This window comes from Channa argus, chromosome 12 (genome assembly GCF_033026475.1).
Source record: "Channa argus isolate prfri chromosome 12, Channa argus male v1.0, whole genome shotgun sequence".
Classification (NCBI taxonomy): Eukaryota; Metazoa; Chordata; class Actinopteri; order Anabantiformes; family Channidae; genus Channa; species Channa argus.
In genome coordinates, this window is record NC_090208.1 from 13500941 (window position 1) to 13516464 (window position 15524).

Genomic DNA, 15524 nt, shown 5'->3' on the forward strand with positions numbered 1-15524 from the left:
AACAAACACACACACACACAGTGGTCATGCCATTTTCCATGTGGCTTCTGCTGGGGGCGAGTTTGCGCCCCACAAGCAGAGAGGAGCAGCTATTTTGAAAGTGACCCCTCATTCAGGCAGCGACTCTGCAGCTGTCAGGAACCATGACTGAAGATGACGGATTCTGTTGTCGTGGAGGGATATGCCAGACTCAGAGATGGGAAAAAGGTGGTTAGTTTGTCTAAATGTGCTGACGGATGTGGCACAAGTACACCAGCGTACTTTCACCTGTGCTTAAAAAAGTTTTTTTTTGTTTTCTTTCACAGTGGAAAACTAGGTGGCTCGTCCTTCGTAAGCCGTCGCCTGTGGCAGGTAAATATCAGCGAGGTTTAAAGCTGACGCTCACTTTTACTCTTTGGCTTCATTTTAATACACTGTGTGTCAACGCGCACTTCAGCTGCGCCACAATGGATGAAGATTAGTTGAACTTATCAGGTGCTGCCCTGCATGTTTTCCAGCTGCACGGACCTTCATGTGTTTATAAGGCCCGGTTGCTTTATGCAGGACCTGAGCGTCGTTTATAGGCTCAGATAAGGGTTATAAAAGTAATGTCTGTGTTCACAAACTGAACAACACATCAAGTTTGGTAACAAGTTTGGGAACAGATGTAACAGTGTGTTTTAACATATTCCAACACACAAAAAAAAAAAGGGAAAAAAGCTTCTGTTGTAAGAGTGTGACTGCAGGTTCTTAGCAGTGTGTAAAATAACTATTAAAAAGTAAAACTATAATGAAGCTGGACCAGGATTTGCAAAAAAAACGGCCCCAAAGTTCACAGTAGATTAAATGTGTGTTATTTCTGTCAGACATAATCTGACTGTGACTTTTCTATTTGTTTTAGTAAACTCAATTTTAAAACTTGGTTCACAAGCTTCAATGACTTTTTTTTTTTTTTTTACGAGTACAAAGGCTGAAGTAAAACTGATTTTCAAATTTTCTCTGAACATCATTTTACAAAACTGACCCTTATTTTATACTGTGGTCAGAGTTAATGTGGTAAGGACTGAAAGTTTCAGCCCACCTGTATTTTTACATGCACCGGGTAAATTAGTAAATCTATGTGTTGTTTAGTCACATTCACTGAGATGGCTTCAGGTTACCGGGTTGTTTATCTGTTACTTCTTGGCGTTTTTGAATTTTAAGAATAAGCACCAGGATACAGATGACTGCACTGCGTCACACAGTGTCAGAGAAAAGGTTCTTTAGATTTTTGCTCCTGGACAGCTTAACATGCTCCACAGGTTGGACTGAGGTTGAGTCCTTCTCCTCCGGTCTTTGATGTCAGTGTTGTCACAGCTGTCTGAGCTCATGCCTCAGTTATGTGTGTTAAGAGAGGAGTGTGAGGGACACACACACACAGTCTTGTTTGGTCAGTTGACACTGATTGCTGGAAGGCACCAAAAGACAAAAGGACATCACAGCAGCTACCGTGTGTCACAATACATCTTGTTAGTGTGTGACAGTGTAATTTAGGAGATTAATTATAGGTTTAAACTGTGTTTATAGTTACTTTGAGGGAAGTGTTGCATCTAAAAAAAACAAAAAAACAAACAAACAAAAAAAAGTACTATTACTCTCACACAATAGTGATAAACATTTTCCTGGTTGTGTTTTCTCTCACACCGACACCTTCAGACTGCCTCCTGCTCCTGGTTTTTAAAGACAAGTCGGACAAAGCTCAGGGCAACAAGGAGAGGACCAGTTTCACCTTGGAAGAGATCTGCGGCCTAGAGGCAGGGCAGTGGTATGAAGGCGTAGCTTTTACTCTGGCCATCCTGTGCCTGAACCAGTCCACTCTGCTGGGCTTCGACAGCAGGGAGGCCCTGCAGGCGTGGGATGTTCGCCTGCGATACAGCCTCGGAGAAGGTGAGAAAATCTCACCGCTTCGGTTTGTGTTTTTGTTTTCTGCTGCTTCTCCCCCACTGCTCTATTTTTGTTCCCCTTAAAACTTTTTAAGAACTTCCAGTGACTCAAAATTTGTAGTACTACACTTGACCTCACTGTGCTGTAGTTAAAGCAATTCTCAACAACCAGATTAGTTCATCCATCACACTGGCAGGTTTCATTGTTTGAAATTCACTGCAGTCACAGAAAAGTGCTTTGTAATTTGACAAATCTATGAAAAAAAGCAAAGCAATTTTATTGTCACTTATGTAAGTTTGCACCTTTCGTGCTCTGAAGTTCTCAAGTCAAAAAAAAGGTCAATGAATAACTATAACTACATATGACAGCTGGGATATTGCCTGTAGAGGGTTTCAGATGCAGTTGCTGATGGACCTAATGTCTTTTGGAGTTTTCCATAGACTGGGAGCAAAAACGGCAAAACCCTTTTGCTCTGCAGTCAGAAAACTCAGAGTCATGCAGGAGCTCGATTAAGGAAAACCATTCAGGGGATCAGCGTTCAGTTCTGTGTTTGATGTGCAGAAGATAAAATGAAGTCAGGACATGGGAAAAAGTCCTGATGCAGCGTGGAGACAAGGGAGCATTATGCATGAATCCAGCCAGGGGGAAATAAAGGGTGGCATCCTTCAGACTTATTTAAAAGGAGAAAAACAATCGTAAGCAGGTAGCTTGCTTGATGTAGTCAGTATATATTTAGTTATCAAAAGCAGCTCCTGGGCTCTGCAGGGGTTTATTATTCAGTCTCTGCACGATTTTGCTGACACTTTTTTAATTTGTTTTATTGTTTCAGTCTAAAATGCCTGATTTTGCGACACCTTTTCTAAAAACAAAAAAACAAAAAAAAAGTTTTAATTTGCAAGTTCATGCAAAACTCACAGGAAATTGGTTGAGTTAGTTGCTGCAATCACAACCTCCCATACTCCAGAAGGGACAGATTATTGAAGGGTTTTTGAGTCGAGCTGTTACGATGCTTTTATTGAAATTCTGTGAAATGCTGATGGCAATAAAATAAACATGTCATCCATATATAAAACATCTAAAACAATATTCTAAGTTATAAAAATGGCTGGAATACAGATGCTGGCTGGGCACTGCACATCCACAAGTCGGTAACAAAGCTTTAAAATGAGGTTCAGTGTTATGATGATGATGATGATGCACAGACGGTCCCTTTTTAGTAGATCACTGCATGCAGACCTTTTTTTTTTTTTTTTTTTTTTGTTCCCAGGCATGATTGTTATGAGAGAACGGAGAAGGATAATCGTAGTAATTAAATGCGTTTAGATTTGTTTTGGGTTTTTGTTTATATTTCTGTGCTCGATTAATTTCTGCCACCATAGAACTAAATATTGATGTATAGCCAAACATTTAGTGACATGTACTGATGTGGATGAAAGTGTTGGCTGTCTAGCTTTACTTTTGCGTTTTGAGTCAACATAATATTTTACTAAAATACTAAAATAAACATCAGATTTACTACTTGTTTCCAATTAAAACAGAATTAAATGACTAATTACCAGATTGAAGACATGATGATTACAATTAGGAAACAGAAACCTCACTAATCCAATTAATTACAATCTTTTCTAACCAACATGTCTTGGCTGTGTTGTATTTTTTAAAATATTCTTTTGGTTCAAAAATAATATATTATAGATGTTAGATACCTTTCTTTTATTATAACTTTTTTTTTAATGGAAGGGTACCAATAGTTTTGTCCATGTCTTTATATACTGTGTACAGTGTCATATGAGTGACAAACAAAAAGGAGCTATTAATAGTCGTGCACTGTTTGGCTGATGGCAGGAGTCCAGCTGAATTTTAAAGCAGTAACTAATGACAGAGTGATAGGAACTGATTGTTGGAAGAGGACACAGTGCTGCAGACAAATTACATCACAGTCCTCGCAGTTTTAAACCGTTGTGTATGTTTAAGTTTGTGTGTGTGCTTGCTGCCATAGACGCCTGTTGAGGCCTGCCATTTGCATTGAGGGAGCTGGATAAAAGTGTGTGTGTGTGTGTGTGTGACATTGTATGGATCTTCCTTCACCTGAGTGATGATGTGATGCAGCTGGCTGAGATTTTCTCAACACCCGGCCAAGTTCAGTCCAAATCAGGAAAAGACATAATGGCTCACTGCTGCTGTCTCACATTTGCTTTGAATAGAGTCACAGGCAGAAAAACTGTTTTAATGCTCGTTCTTTGTTCTAATTTTACACCCAGTTTTCCTCTTTGGTTTCTTATTAGCAGCGATTGACTGTGTATGACAGAGTGTTTGATTGCATTGGGCTTTAGATCTGAGGCTGTTGTGTTCACTGCTCAGCTCAGTGATTTCATTCTCTGAGTGCAGCTGTTTCTTCTTCTTTTATTGGTGAATTAAATCACATCCATGCCGAAGTAATCACTGTGTAAGGACACGATGTTTTTATTTTTCCTCTACAATCTGACTCAGGAGACAACCTCATTGCTTAGTTTCTCTTCAGAAAGGTAAAGTTCCTCAGTGCAGGGCAGTTCTACAGTGCACCCCCAAAACAAATCTTTACCAACAAAAAAAGAGCTCACAAACAAAATATTATTCTTGTTGGACAAGTAGATCAATACTGCTTTTCCATTTGTATGTTAAATATAATGCTACACTTAAATTGGAGCTTTGATGGTTTGTAATCAACAAGTTATGTATGTAAAAATGACACGTTAGAGTTTGGGTGTTTGTGGCATCACTACGGAGCATTGGACAAAGCCAGGGTAGTCAGTTCTCAATTTTGAATCTTTTAGGTCAACTTTCTGCAGCTCCAGTATTTACAGGAAACGTATTTAAACATTTTAATGAATTGAGAGGTTTCTGTTTTTCTGATCCAACCAGTTTCTGTTTGCTCAGTCCACAGATTCAGCGTTGCAGTTTTACCAGGGACCAAGTTGGAGAGTGGACCTGCAACTCTTCATTTGTGTAACAACTTGCTGGCTCTGGTGCGGGATGTCCCTCCTCTCATCATCGGCCACTGGAACCTTCCAGACCTGCGCAGATACGGACCGGTTCCCAATGGATTTGTGTTTGAAGGAGGGACCAGATGTGGTTACTGTAAGTTTATTGCTGTTTACACTTTGTGATTTGATGCTACTTTTGTTAGGGGTAGTTAATAACTTGTCTGCTCATCCATTTTGTGGCTCCATGAATTGTTTAGTGTTTTACAGCTGGTTTTTAACCACATGAAGCAAAGCTGAGACAGTTTTTGGAAAGCAAGACAAAAAGTCTAAAATTAAACAGAAGACAGTTTAAAATGAGGGCAAAGGAGCGTAAGAGTGTAAATCAAATAAATATAAGGTGGTTTTAAAAGAAATGTCTCTAGTGTCTCTTGAGTAACATTAAGTCACATTATTAGGCCAATAGCTCATTAGCTCATGACATGAGCTGTGTTTTCCTTATGTCTTTCTCAAACACAGAATCATCACTGGCTGTGATTCAAGACTGTATTTGTGGATTCAGTCTGCAGTGACTGTGTGCAGCTGGGACTTAAAAATGCACATTAAAGCCAGTTGGTACTGGGAACCAAGTTTCAGCAGAATATTAAAAGTCTCAACCTTTTTTCTTGTGACAGAAGCTGTAAACAGCTTTTTTTTTCTAGTTTTCCATAGAAAAATTGATAATATAAAACACATTTTGCACAAGGGCCTGTGTTTTACAGTGGAGAATTGTTTGAAGGAAACCTTGTCCTGCAGTTCAGTTTTAGCTCCGGGGTGATTAGTTTTGATCACGTTGTTGTCTGTAATGTCATGGTGATGAATAATTTATTACATGAGGACAAATGAGAATACAAAGCAGTTCGGTGTTTTATAAAACCTTATATGAAAGTTATAATTGGGAAAAGTCCCATACCAATTGTGTTTGGAGAAGCTATAACATATAATATACTCTAGGTACATTTTGATTTCTGTGTGCGACAATCCCAACTTTCATTTGGCATCTCTCAGCACAGTGAACATCGGTGTCAACATTAGGATTAGTAGGTCGAACTGATTCACTGGTTGTTTTTCTTTGTGCTGCTGCTCGTACATCTGGCCTCCAGATGGACACATTAAGAAAGATGCTGTGTTGAGTTTTATGACACAAACAAAAGAGCTTTCACAAGTGTCTTAAGGGTGAGATAATGTACAGTGCATCCTTGATTAGCTGCTTTATGTCAGTGATAATAACTTATACGGTTGCCAACGGTAACGGCCTGTGGTTCTTCTGATGCAGCTATTTCTGAGTTTTATTTACTGGCTAATAGAAGATCCTGTTAGCGTTACCTGCTCTCAGTTTTTCCTGCTTTGCTTTACCATGTCATAAAAGTATGTGGATGTAATTTTGTGTATTTACGTCTGGAGCTGTTTTTCAGAATCAGTGTTATCAGATGGATTCAGGTTCCCTCTGGTGACTCAGGGGCTGCATGTCTAAACTAATATTGGACACAATGATTTGGTATTTTGTATTACTACTAGTCAAAAAGTTGACCAAACATATTCATTACATAGCGTGATTCATTTTGACAGCTATTCTTGATGTAAATGTCTTTTCTTGTATACAGTCAAGGCTACTCAGAAACTGAGGCCTGTCCTGTGCAGTTTGACTGTGGTAGCTGGTGGTTTGTTGGTTACTGTGACTATTAATGTATTCTCCAGCATTAAATTCAGTTTTTTTATGTTAGCCCAGCTGTTCAACACTCTCTCCAAGCAATGTTATGTTTATTTTCAGCTTTATGTTGCAATGTTTCTGTGATGATCTAAAAAGATTGGTATGGAAGAATTTTCAGCTTCTGTGGCTGAACAGGAGTAAATCTCTGCAGCTAAGTGCCAGAATCTTTTAGTAAATTTCCCTACATGAGTCGGGGCAGCAGGTTAGTACCCATGAGTATAGAAAGAGCTCATTTGTAAGGATGTCCACATACCTTTGGCCATAGGTAGTTTGAGTTCAAATTGAATTGCTCAGGTGAATTCTGCAAAGTGTGTAAAAGGCAGTTCTCTTTTTTGTTTTTTCACGTTTTGTCCCCTCTGACTTGGAAAATGGAGCAGGAGAAGGCTGGAGAACAGCTGCTTCATCATGACAAAAAAACCTTCTGGAGGAAATGATTCAGTCTGTGCGGGATCTCCCCTGCTGCGCTCGAAAACCAGCATCATGCATCACTCCAGAGAAGCTGTGTTTGAGGATCATGAGTTGTCCCTGAGCTCAGTTTAAACCGTCATAGTCTTGCGTGTCCCTGTGATCTCGCGTAAGATGTGAAACCATTAATGTTGAGACAAGTGTGTGTGTGTTAGCACCTGGAGGGTGACTGGGACAGACGCGGGGGGGAATGCCAGGGACATCGGAGCGTTAGGGACACGCAATGACCCTGTTGTAAACATGACACTTGAGAATGTGACATGTGATTTATTTAGCCCCTTTAAATCTTCAGCAATGGATCTCGCATAATGTGAAGAAGGTCAGATGTGGCTTTTACCTTGATACACAAAGAAGAAAAGACATTAATGACCGAAGAAGAAGCTGAGTCTGAATTTTTGTGTGCTGAAGGGTGTGAATTCATGTCACATGTAATCTCTCAGTACCGTTTAGTCACAGTACAGGGAAAAGTGATGTAAACGAGTATTCACATTATAGCGGACAAACGGGTCTTGTGCTTCGCATTGGGTTCACTCTGCAACTCCCTCGGGCTGCCGATAGCAGGAGACCAAACATGATGCACGTAGCTGCTTGTTGAGATTTTGCTCAGTGAATGTTCTGTACTGGCTCATAAAGGAGTTACTGTACCAGTTTGGAAATGCAAAAACGCATGAAGGTTAATTAGTGTGTATGACTGGCCGTGACCACAAAGGTCATTGCAGCTGGGCTCAAAGTCTCTGCTCGGCGCTGCACCATTGCAGTGCGGCATATGCACTATTATGCAAAAGCTGCTCTTTGTGCTGCACTGTGAATTCCCTGTAATGGTGTCAAAAGTCAGGCTTGACTTGCGCTGCTTGACTGTTTATCCTCAGTGTTTTTCATGAGAGCCAATTTACCAAAGTGTGATGGAGAGGATTTTGTATATAATGTATAAAACTGCAGAACCACCTACAGTAGTGGAAGTCAGAGTGAATGATCCCTTGTTACGGCCCTATGTTTCCTTTTATTAATGATTTTACTTTTAAAAATGGACCCACCACAAATCTAGGGTTTTAGCATCTTTAAACCTACTATTTACATTGCATTTTCTTTTGGTTCAGTCTCGTGGATCTTGTTTCCTGGAGGAGAAGGCAGCTTATTTTTGTTAATGCTGCTTTAACACAGTTAAGACACTAGTAGACACTGCAGCAGCATCAGTAGTAGTAGCAGTAGTATTGCTGTTAATTAAGGGATTGTGTAATGGATTGTTGATTCTGTAATGTTGCTAGTTTGAAGACTTCTAAATACAGGAGGAGATTATTTCTTTTGAATCATTCAGTGATTGAGTTAAACTTGGCGCATATCAATTAGTTTACCTTTTTGGTATATGCAGAAGTGAAAAAAGTTATAACTACTGCTTCAGGGAAGTAGGAAGAATAACAGTTTCCAGTTAAATTGGTCTTGTTTCTAATGTTTGCTTCACTGTGACTTTTAGATGCTGTTGTAAAAATACATTACAAAGGGTAATCTTGGCTTTCTGTGCCTGTGAAGATCCAAGCTAATTTACACTTCCCACTTACTGAACATGATTTATTAAGAGTTGCTGCTTTGTATGGATGCTAAGTTTCCTCACTTTTTAAAGGGGAGAGCAGAAGGGTCCTCAGAGTGGTTTTTGTTCCTACACAGAATCACTAAACAAGCTCTGCCACCTGTTCGTTCTTTAGCTTTGTGCTGTATTTTCTCTGCTCCAGCTTTTGGCAGCGCACCTGCCCAAAGCTGTTCACTCACCTGCTATCAAAAACATCACGTGTCGAGTTGATCCTCTTAACAAGAAAATGTTAAGAGTAATTAAGCAGATCCAGAAAAAATGATGGTCGGGGTTCAGAGACACTTACTCATCAGATCCTCGTTATATCAGTCTGAGCTGATTTTACTGCTGGACTGACTCGTAGCCAAGGGGAGTGTAATGAATGTGACTGAGGACAGCGTCACATGGGTGGTCTTTGTAATAGGCAACCTGTTGTGATGTTAGTGGGAGGTCAGGAGATGTCTGGAGATCATGGCCTTTGACCTCTACATCATTACGTCCTCTTTCAGGCACTAAATCCTCGTGAAAGACAAACTGAGATCCATTAATTTCTTGGGTTTTATGAAATTATACAAACACTGTTGCTTGATATTTATACTTGTGCAGCATATTTCTCGTAAATGCTCCATGTGTGCTGTCAAATTGATTCAGATGTTTTATAAAGCTTTCGTTTTATCGCCTTCCATGTCTTCTGGAGCTGCATATTGTTGAGCTCACAGGGTCGCTGTATAAATCCCAGATAAGGGTTATTTTTTTTTTTTTTGACTGTGTGTTTGTTGGAAAACCCACTTTCTCAGTTACCGGGAAAAAATATCATAGAAAAATAACTGAACTGCATTTCACTATTTGACATTTATATCATTTTGTAGACCAAATAAATAACTGATTAATCAATAATTATGCATAATGATGCTATTATGATTGATTTTAAATGATATCCAGCCCGTTGTGCGCTAACTTTCTTATTCATAATTGCGTATATGTTTAATGTATTCCAGCATATTTGAGTTCTTCAAAAAACTCAGGACAGTAAACAGGACAATAAAAGTTATTATTTTATTTAAAACAGGGGCTGGTGTTTTCCTGCTCGTGTCTCCTGAGGGCGAGCACATCAGTTTTCTGTTTGACTGCATCGTCAGAGGCATCTCCCCAACCAGAGGCCCTTTTGGACTGCGGCCAGTTTTGCCAGGTCAGTACCACAGGTGCTTAATACTACTGGGCTGGAAAGGAACAGAAAACCAACTGAAACCAAATGGAATGACTCGCACAGCAGAGGTTTAGCCTCAGGACTGCCATTGAAGCAGGTCATTTGTGACGTTCATGTAGATAATAGTGGTTGAACTTAAGTCAATACTTGCCATCATAACAGTAGGAGCCTCTGCGTAGTCCCCTTCCTGTGCTTCTAGAGCTTTACGATGGCGGTGAGGTGTCCTGCCTTTCAGGAATCCAACTGTGTTTGGCAGAATGAGTCAGCGGGTTTATATGTTGGACGTCTTTGATGTGACTAAATTCTGACTGACAGCTGTTTTTTGATGTAATTGGGTAATCCTCTGAAGCGATTTATAGTTTTAGTCAAACATCCAGACCCCTGAAATGCGTCTCCTGTGGGAAATGTGAAGCTTAGGGTCACTTAAAACATCAGTAAGAGGATAACTTCTGTACTATGTGTGATCTGAATGGCAAATTGAATTGTAGTCCACGTATAGTCGAGGGTCTAGTGCTACTAGACGGGTTGAGTGCCAAATATTATTGCGGCACATTTCAGTTTGTCAAAGGCCCCAAGGACTCTGGTAAAAAGACTGAACTAATATGTGAACGCTGTGATCTCATTTGTGAACATTTGGAAACTCAAGTAAAATGTTTTGGAAAATGTTAATAAGGTGAAATGTTTTCTCATTATATTTCTGTATAATGAGCACCAAGCACTGACCTGCCCACCCTCAGCTCATCTGCTCTTTATCTGCTGCCTTCTATTGTGCAAATGTAAAAGTATCTAATTAGCTTGGGTAGAAAATAAAAAGGGGTTATTTTCTAGCATAGCTGTAAAATGTGTTTTTAAAAAACTATTGCTTAGTTATTTCACTGCTGACAGATTGAAATGAGTGTACAGTAATTAGTTTTCTTTCAGTGTACAGTAAAAAGCCATGTAAGGTGTGGTGTTCTGGGAGGAGCTCACTTTGGTCCAAAAGCACCATTTATGATCACTATTGGATTAGTCTGCTACTGGCACTCTGAATGACAATATTTGCATAAAGTTGAGCATTTCCAAGCTTTTCCGAGTAGCGAAGCTCCTCATCGCACGGGGCTGCAGGTCTATTAGCAGCTGTCGCAGCGTACAGTCATTTTAAATGTGTAAACATTGGCCACCAACTGATGAATAAAGAATGCTAATGTGTCTGCTGAAGATATAGTTAGGCTCAGTGTACTGTCCTGCAGAAATGCTGTTCCTCCACTAAGGAAACCTTGTTTTCACAATGTATTGCATAGTAAAAATTATGATATCAGATAAAAGAAATCATACACTAATTCATGTGACTTCTACTATTTTAAGTAATTTTATTAACACATTCGATGCTACATCTAATATTACTAAAACCATTCTCTGCTCTCCTGCTGTCCGCTTTAACACCTTTTTGGATTTCTACACTTGCAGTTTCAATATTTTTCTCACCCAGTCTGCAACTTAACAGGAAATGTGGAGCTGGCAGCTGTGGCGGCTCAAATATTCTGGCTTTCACACGTCTTGCCGCCCAATCACAGGTTGAGTTCATACTCCTATTATTATGGTGCGTAGTAGTAGAATAAATAGCAGGGAAGGATGTTGGAGGGGGGAGCAAGGGGTCAAAGTCACAGTTCACACAAGCAGAGCAGCCAAAGCCTCCTAATCACTCCGGGCATGTATGTAACCTCATCCACAGGATTCCACTGTCCCCCCCCCCCCCTTCCTTCATTTCATACTCAGTCACCCACCACTCCACTCCACTCTCCCTCCTATTCCTCTTATTTTACGCTCTTCTCCTCCTCTTCCCAGCCTTTTAATTTGTGTGCTTCACTCAAACTTAGCTGCAGTGGTTGTCGGTGTCTGTGTCCTACACAGCTGCTGACTAGATCTCTCCAGTAGTCCCTGTTTTCATTAATTGCTGTTGGGTTCTTAGGAGCATGTATCTGTTTGTCCCATTGTCGGTTTGAGCTCTAGGATGGAAACTTTACTAGAACTAGCACTAGAACGTTTGTCTAGAAATATGGAAAATGTAAAAACAAATGGTCAAACTAACATGAGAGAGACATAAACTGATACTAATACATCTAACAATAATGTTAGCAAATAGTGTTACAATATTTCTCATCATTTTTTTTTTTTAAAGCCTGTTTCATCGGCAGCTTTTAGTACCAGAAAATCCTATAACTTGGTCAAAGATTAGGAGGCTTAGATGGGATGAGCGAGCTGCAAAAATACAGCAGTGTGATAGATGGTGACACCTGTCAGTCAGAGAAACCTGGAACACAAAGTGGCACAAGCTGCTTATACTGACTTCAATTCATGACTTTGTGCAACAAGTGAACAAAACAACAACAAGCAACAGCATTGTAAACAATACAGACTGTACACGGAAGCCAAATGGGAGCAGTGCTGTGAGGTCTCCAGCCAACATTTGAAATTAATGTTTAGCACGTCGTGTTTGATGTTAGTCGAGCCATGTTCTGGCAGTGGTTTTAACCTCTGTTAGCACAGCAGCCAACTTTTAGAAAACAATTCTCACACTTTTATGTAAAGAAGATGGTTATGTTTTATGACAAATCATGGAATATTGAGACTGCTTTATGTCAATTGAATGTCACAGTGAGAACTGATTATACTACTTTTTAATATTTAAAACTGTTGTTAAAACATTAGTATGATATATAAATCTATAAAGTTCCCCTTTTTCTGCAGTAAAATGATTATATATAAAAAAACCACACAGATTATGATTATATTAGATATAGATAGACTTATAGACTTCTATAAAATATGAGAGTGAATCTCTTTGGGGTTTTTTACATGCATGACTGCAGAATCTGCTTTTCTGCAGGGAGTATGTGCTTCCTGCTGTTTGTATAATGGGCCACATGCTATAGCACAGCTTTGGTAGAGATTGGAGTTCAAAAGGAAGGAAGGAGGAAAAAGTGCCCAGAAAACAAAATGTAATTAAATAACACTAAGACTAATATTAGCTATTTGTTTAACTAGCGGACGCTGTTATATGTAACAAGGTCGATACATTTATAGAGTTGTGCTTCATTTACAACATTAAGGTTTCAGGCTCCGATAGACATGAACAAATTGATCCAGTGTTAGATTTGACCTTGCTGTGGTCAGAGGTACATTAAGTCCTTGTACAGCATCAACAATCTTTCGTCCCAGCTGAGCCACGTGGCAGCACTATTAATAACCTCTGCAGTATTTGTGCAACACTACAAGGTGTTCCCCTGTTTGACCCTTTGCATATAAAACGATGGCACACATCACTCCTGTATTTTACTGTCCTCACCATGAACATCAATAGGAGGACTTTTTGTTTTCACGACCCCACAGACCCTTGTGGTTTGAAGTGTTTGTTCTTACATTTCTGCCGTGTTGTGATGTGTTTTCACAGCTGTGCCTGTGTCAACGCACGACAAAATGCTCAGCTGTGTCACTTTTGATCCCCTGTCTCTAATCTTACCTCATCACTTATTTGTTTGATGCTTCACTGCCTCAAAGGAGGCGATTTTATTTTTTATGATTTATCGTGACTTGTCAGGCTATAATGAGTTGTATAAACGTGATATATTATGTACTGGACGCTCTCTCCGACAGACCCCAGTGCCAGTCCAACTCATTCAGAGGAGAAGCTGAACCATGAGGCCCAGGAGCTGGAGAAGCGACTGAGCATGCTCTCTCACAGGAGCAGCACAGGTACACTATGTTACTGTGATGATCACAATCAGTGGCATAACTGCAACATAAAGTTTTGATTTTACAAATCTTGTAAAAGTGTGTATCATGACATAAAACACCTGCACCTGCACTCTCAACCCCTTTTTTTAAAGAAATGTAAATGATACGTTTGCTTTGTGCTTATGTTTAAATTAAATGTAGAGATTATGGTTGTGGTTTATGTTATATTGTGAAAATACCAGAGACAAAAGACGCATAATGACATTATAATGCTTCAGTGTGCTTTATTCATAAAACCAATGTTTACGATTCATTGTGGTAGCAACGTTTCATTAATGTTCACTTCCTTGGCAGTGTCGTCCACCTACTGCCCATCTGCTGGGGGAGATGACCGCAGCATATCCGGTTCGTCCGACGCTTCAGACACAAGCCAATCAGACTGCAGTATTGGCAGCCGGCTGGCCATTTGGTCTGAACCGGCCTCCAACCCGCCTGAAAGCGCAGGCCATGTGGCAGTGAAAGCTGCACTACAGAGCATGGAGAAGCTTTCTGTCAGCCAGGGGTCTGGTAGCCGGCCCACGGCCAAGCCCCCACGGCAGCTGCAGGAAATCGGCCGTCAAAGCTCGTCTGACAGCGGCATTGCCACTGGTAGCCATTCCTCTTACTCGGGAAGTTTCTCTTCCTACACAGGCAGCCTGGATATCACCTCTAGGGAAGACTTTGGGTTTGCTTTCAGCTTGCCTCCCCGCTTGGCCCACGATCTCAGCCCTTGTATTTGTCCCACTGTGTCTGGTAACGAGTACCAGGTGCCAACATCACTTCGGTATCTCTACGATACCCCCAGGAGTCTTTTACAGGAGGGAAATGTGGGCGCCAGAGACAATGAAACACCCATCCCAGTTAAGGACCCTTCAGGCCTCATTACAGAGTCGGCAAATGAGGATAAAAGCAGTGCCACAAGCTCTGATGGTCAGTATGAAACTACTGAAAGACAGTCAGTGAGTGAACACTTACAGCCCCCCTCAGAGGAGAGCAAGAAAACCAAGGTGGCGCCCTCTAGTGAACACCCAGACTCCTGCCATATCTGCAGCTCTCTCACATCCAAGACCATAGTGACCATCTGCTCAGTGTGTGCTGGATTTAAGGTGAGTAGGAACATATGTTTGAGAATTTGGACCATTTTTCTTCCTTTGTGCTCACTCAACCTTTTTTTTTTTTTTAAAGGCTTAGTCATTTTATTAATTTGTCATGTAGTCGATAAATAAGTGTAGTTCCGTTCTTGTGAGGCATCTTTTAGTCCATCCTCGCTGTTAAAATGGTCTCCTGAATGTGCTCTGTTGAGTAACTCGCTGTCATGCAGTAGTTTGTGAGCGGGCCTTATCGCTTTATCATCTCTTCTGCGGCTCGCTGTCAATATGACCATTCTGGTATCATACAGGCTGATGCCACTCTGTGTTTGGTGTCAGAGCCACTAATAATCCCACGGCCCATCTGCCTAACGCGTATGAGCAGCCAGTGGAGGTTTGCACTTTCATTGTACTGAGCAGATTTTCCCTTGTTACACTTCTCCCTCAGTGTGTTGCTTTACATAATACTTAATATTTATGTGCTGTTTTTATAACAAAGATACCAAATGAGCATCTGATGTGTTCAGTCTGAACTTGGCCACATGAATACAGAATGGTGTGGATGTTCTCTTAAGAGACGTGGTTTTCACTATTAATTAATCTGGTGTAATTGTTCAATCACTTTGTGCAATTTGTAACCATTTTCTGACAAATGGGGGGGGGAAAAAGGTCATGTAGCTCAGCATCTTAAAAACCTAAGAAGACTGGAAAATGTCTATTCAATTAATATTGGTGTAGTTGATTAACCAACTAATTGATGCAGATTTTTTTCATTTTACAGTGAGTATTTGCATTAAGTAGAGACAAGGGTTCAATTTTAGAATAAATCTGTTGT

General features: G+C 40.3%; 1 protein-coding gene across 1 annotated transcript in view; it reads left to right on the top strand.

Moving 5' to 3' along the window:
- Positions 1 to 29: 29 nt before the first annotated feature.
- The window catches only part of LOC137138182 (protein Dok-7-like), a 32820-nt gene continuing 17325 nt past the window's right edge, over positions 30 to 15524 (top strand). Inside the window, exons 1-7 of the mRNA XM_067525203.1 lie at positions 30 to 207; positions 306 to 351; positions 1675 to 1905; positions 4819 to 5019; positions 9711 to 9830; positions 13482 to 13580; positions 13917 to 14707. Coding sequence (XP_067381304.1) covers positions 154 to 207; positions 306 to 351; positions 1675 to 1905; positions 4819 to 5019; positions 9711 to 9830; positions 13482 to 13580; positions 13917 to 14707 — 1542 coding nt within the window. The 5' untranslated portion in view covers positions 30 to 153. The remainder of the gene's footprint in view (positions 208 to 305; positions 352 to 1674; positions 1906 to 4818; positions 5020 to 9710; positions 9831 to 13481; positions 13581 to 13916; positions 14708 to 15524) is intronic.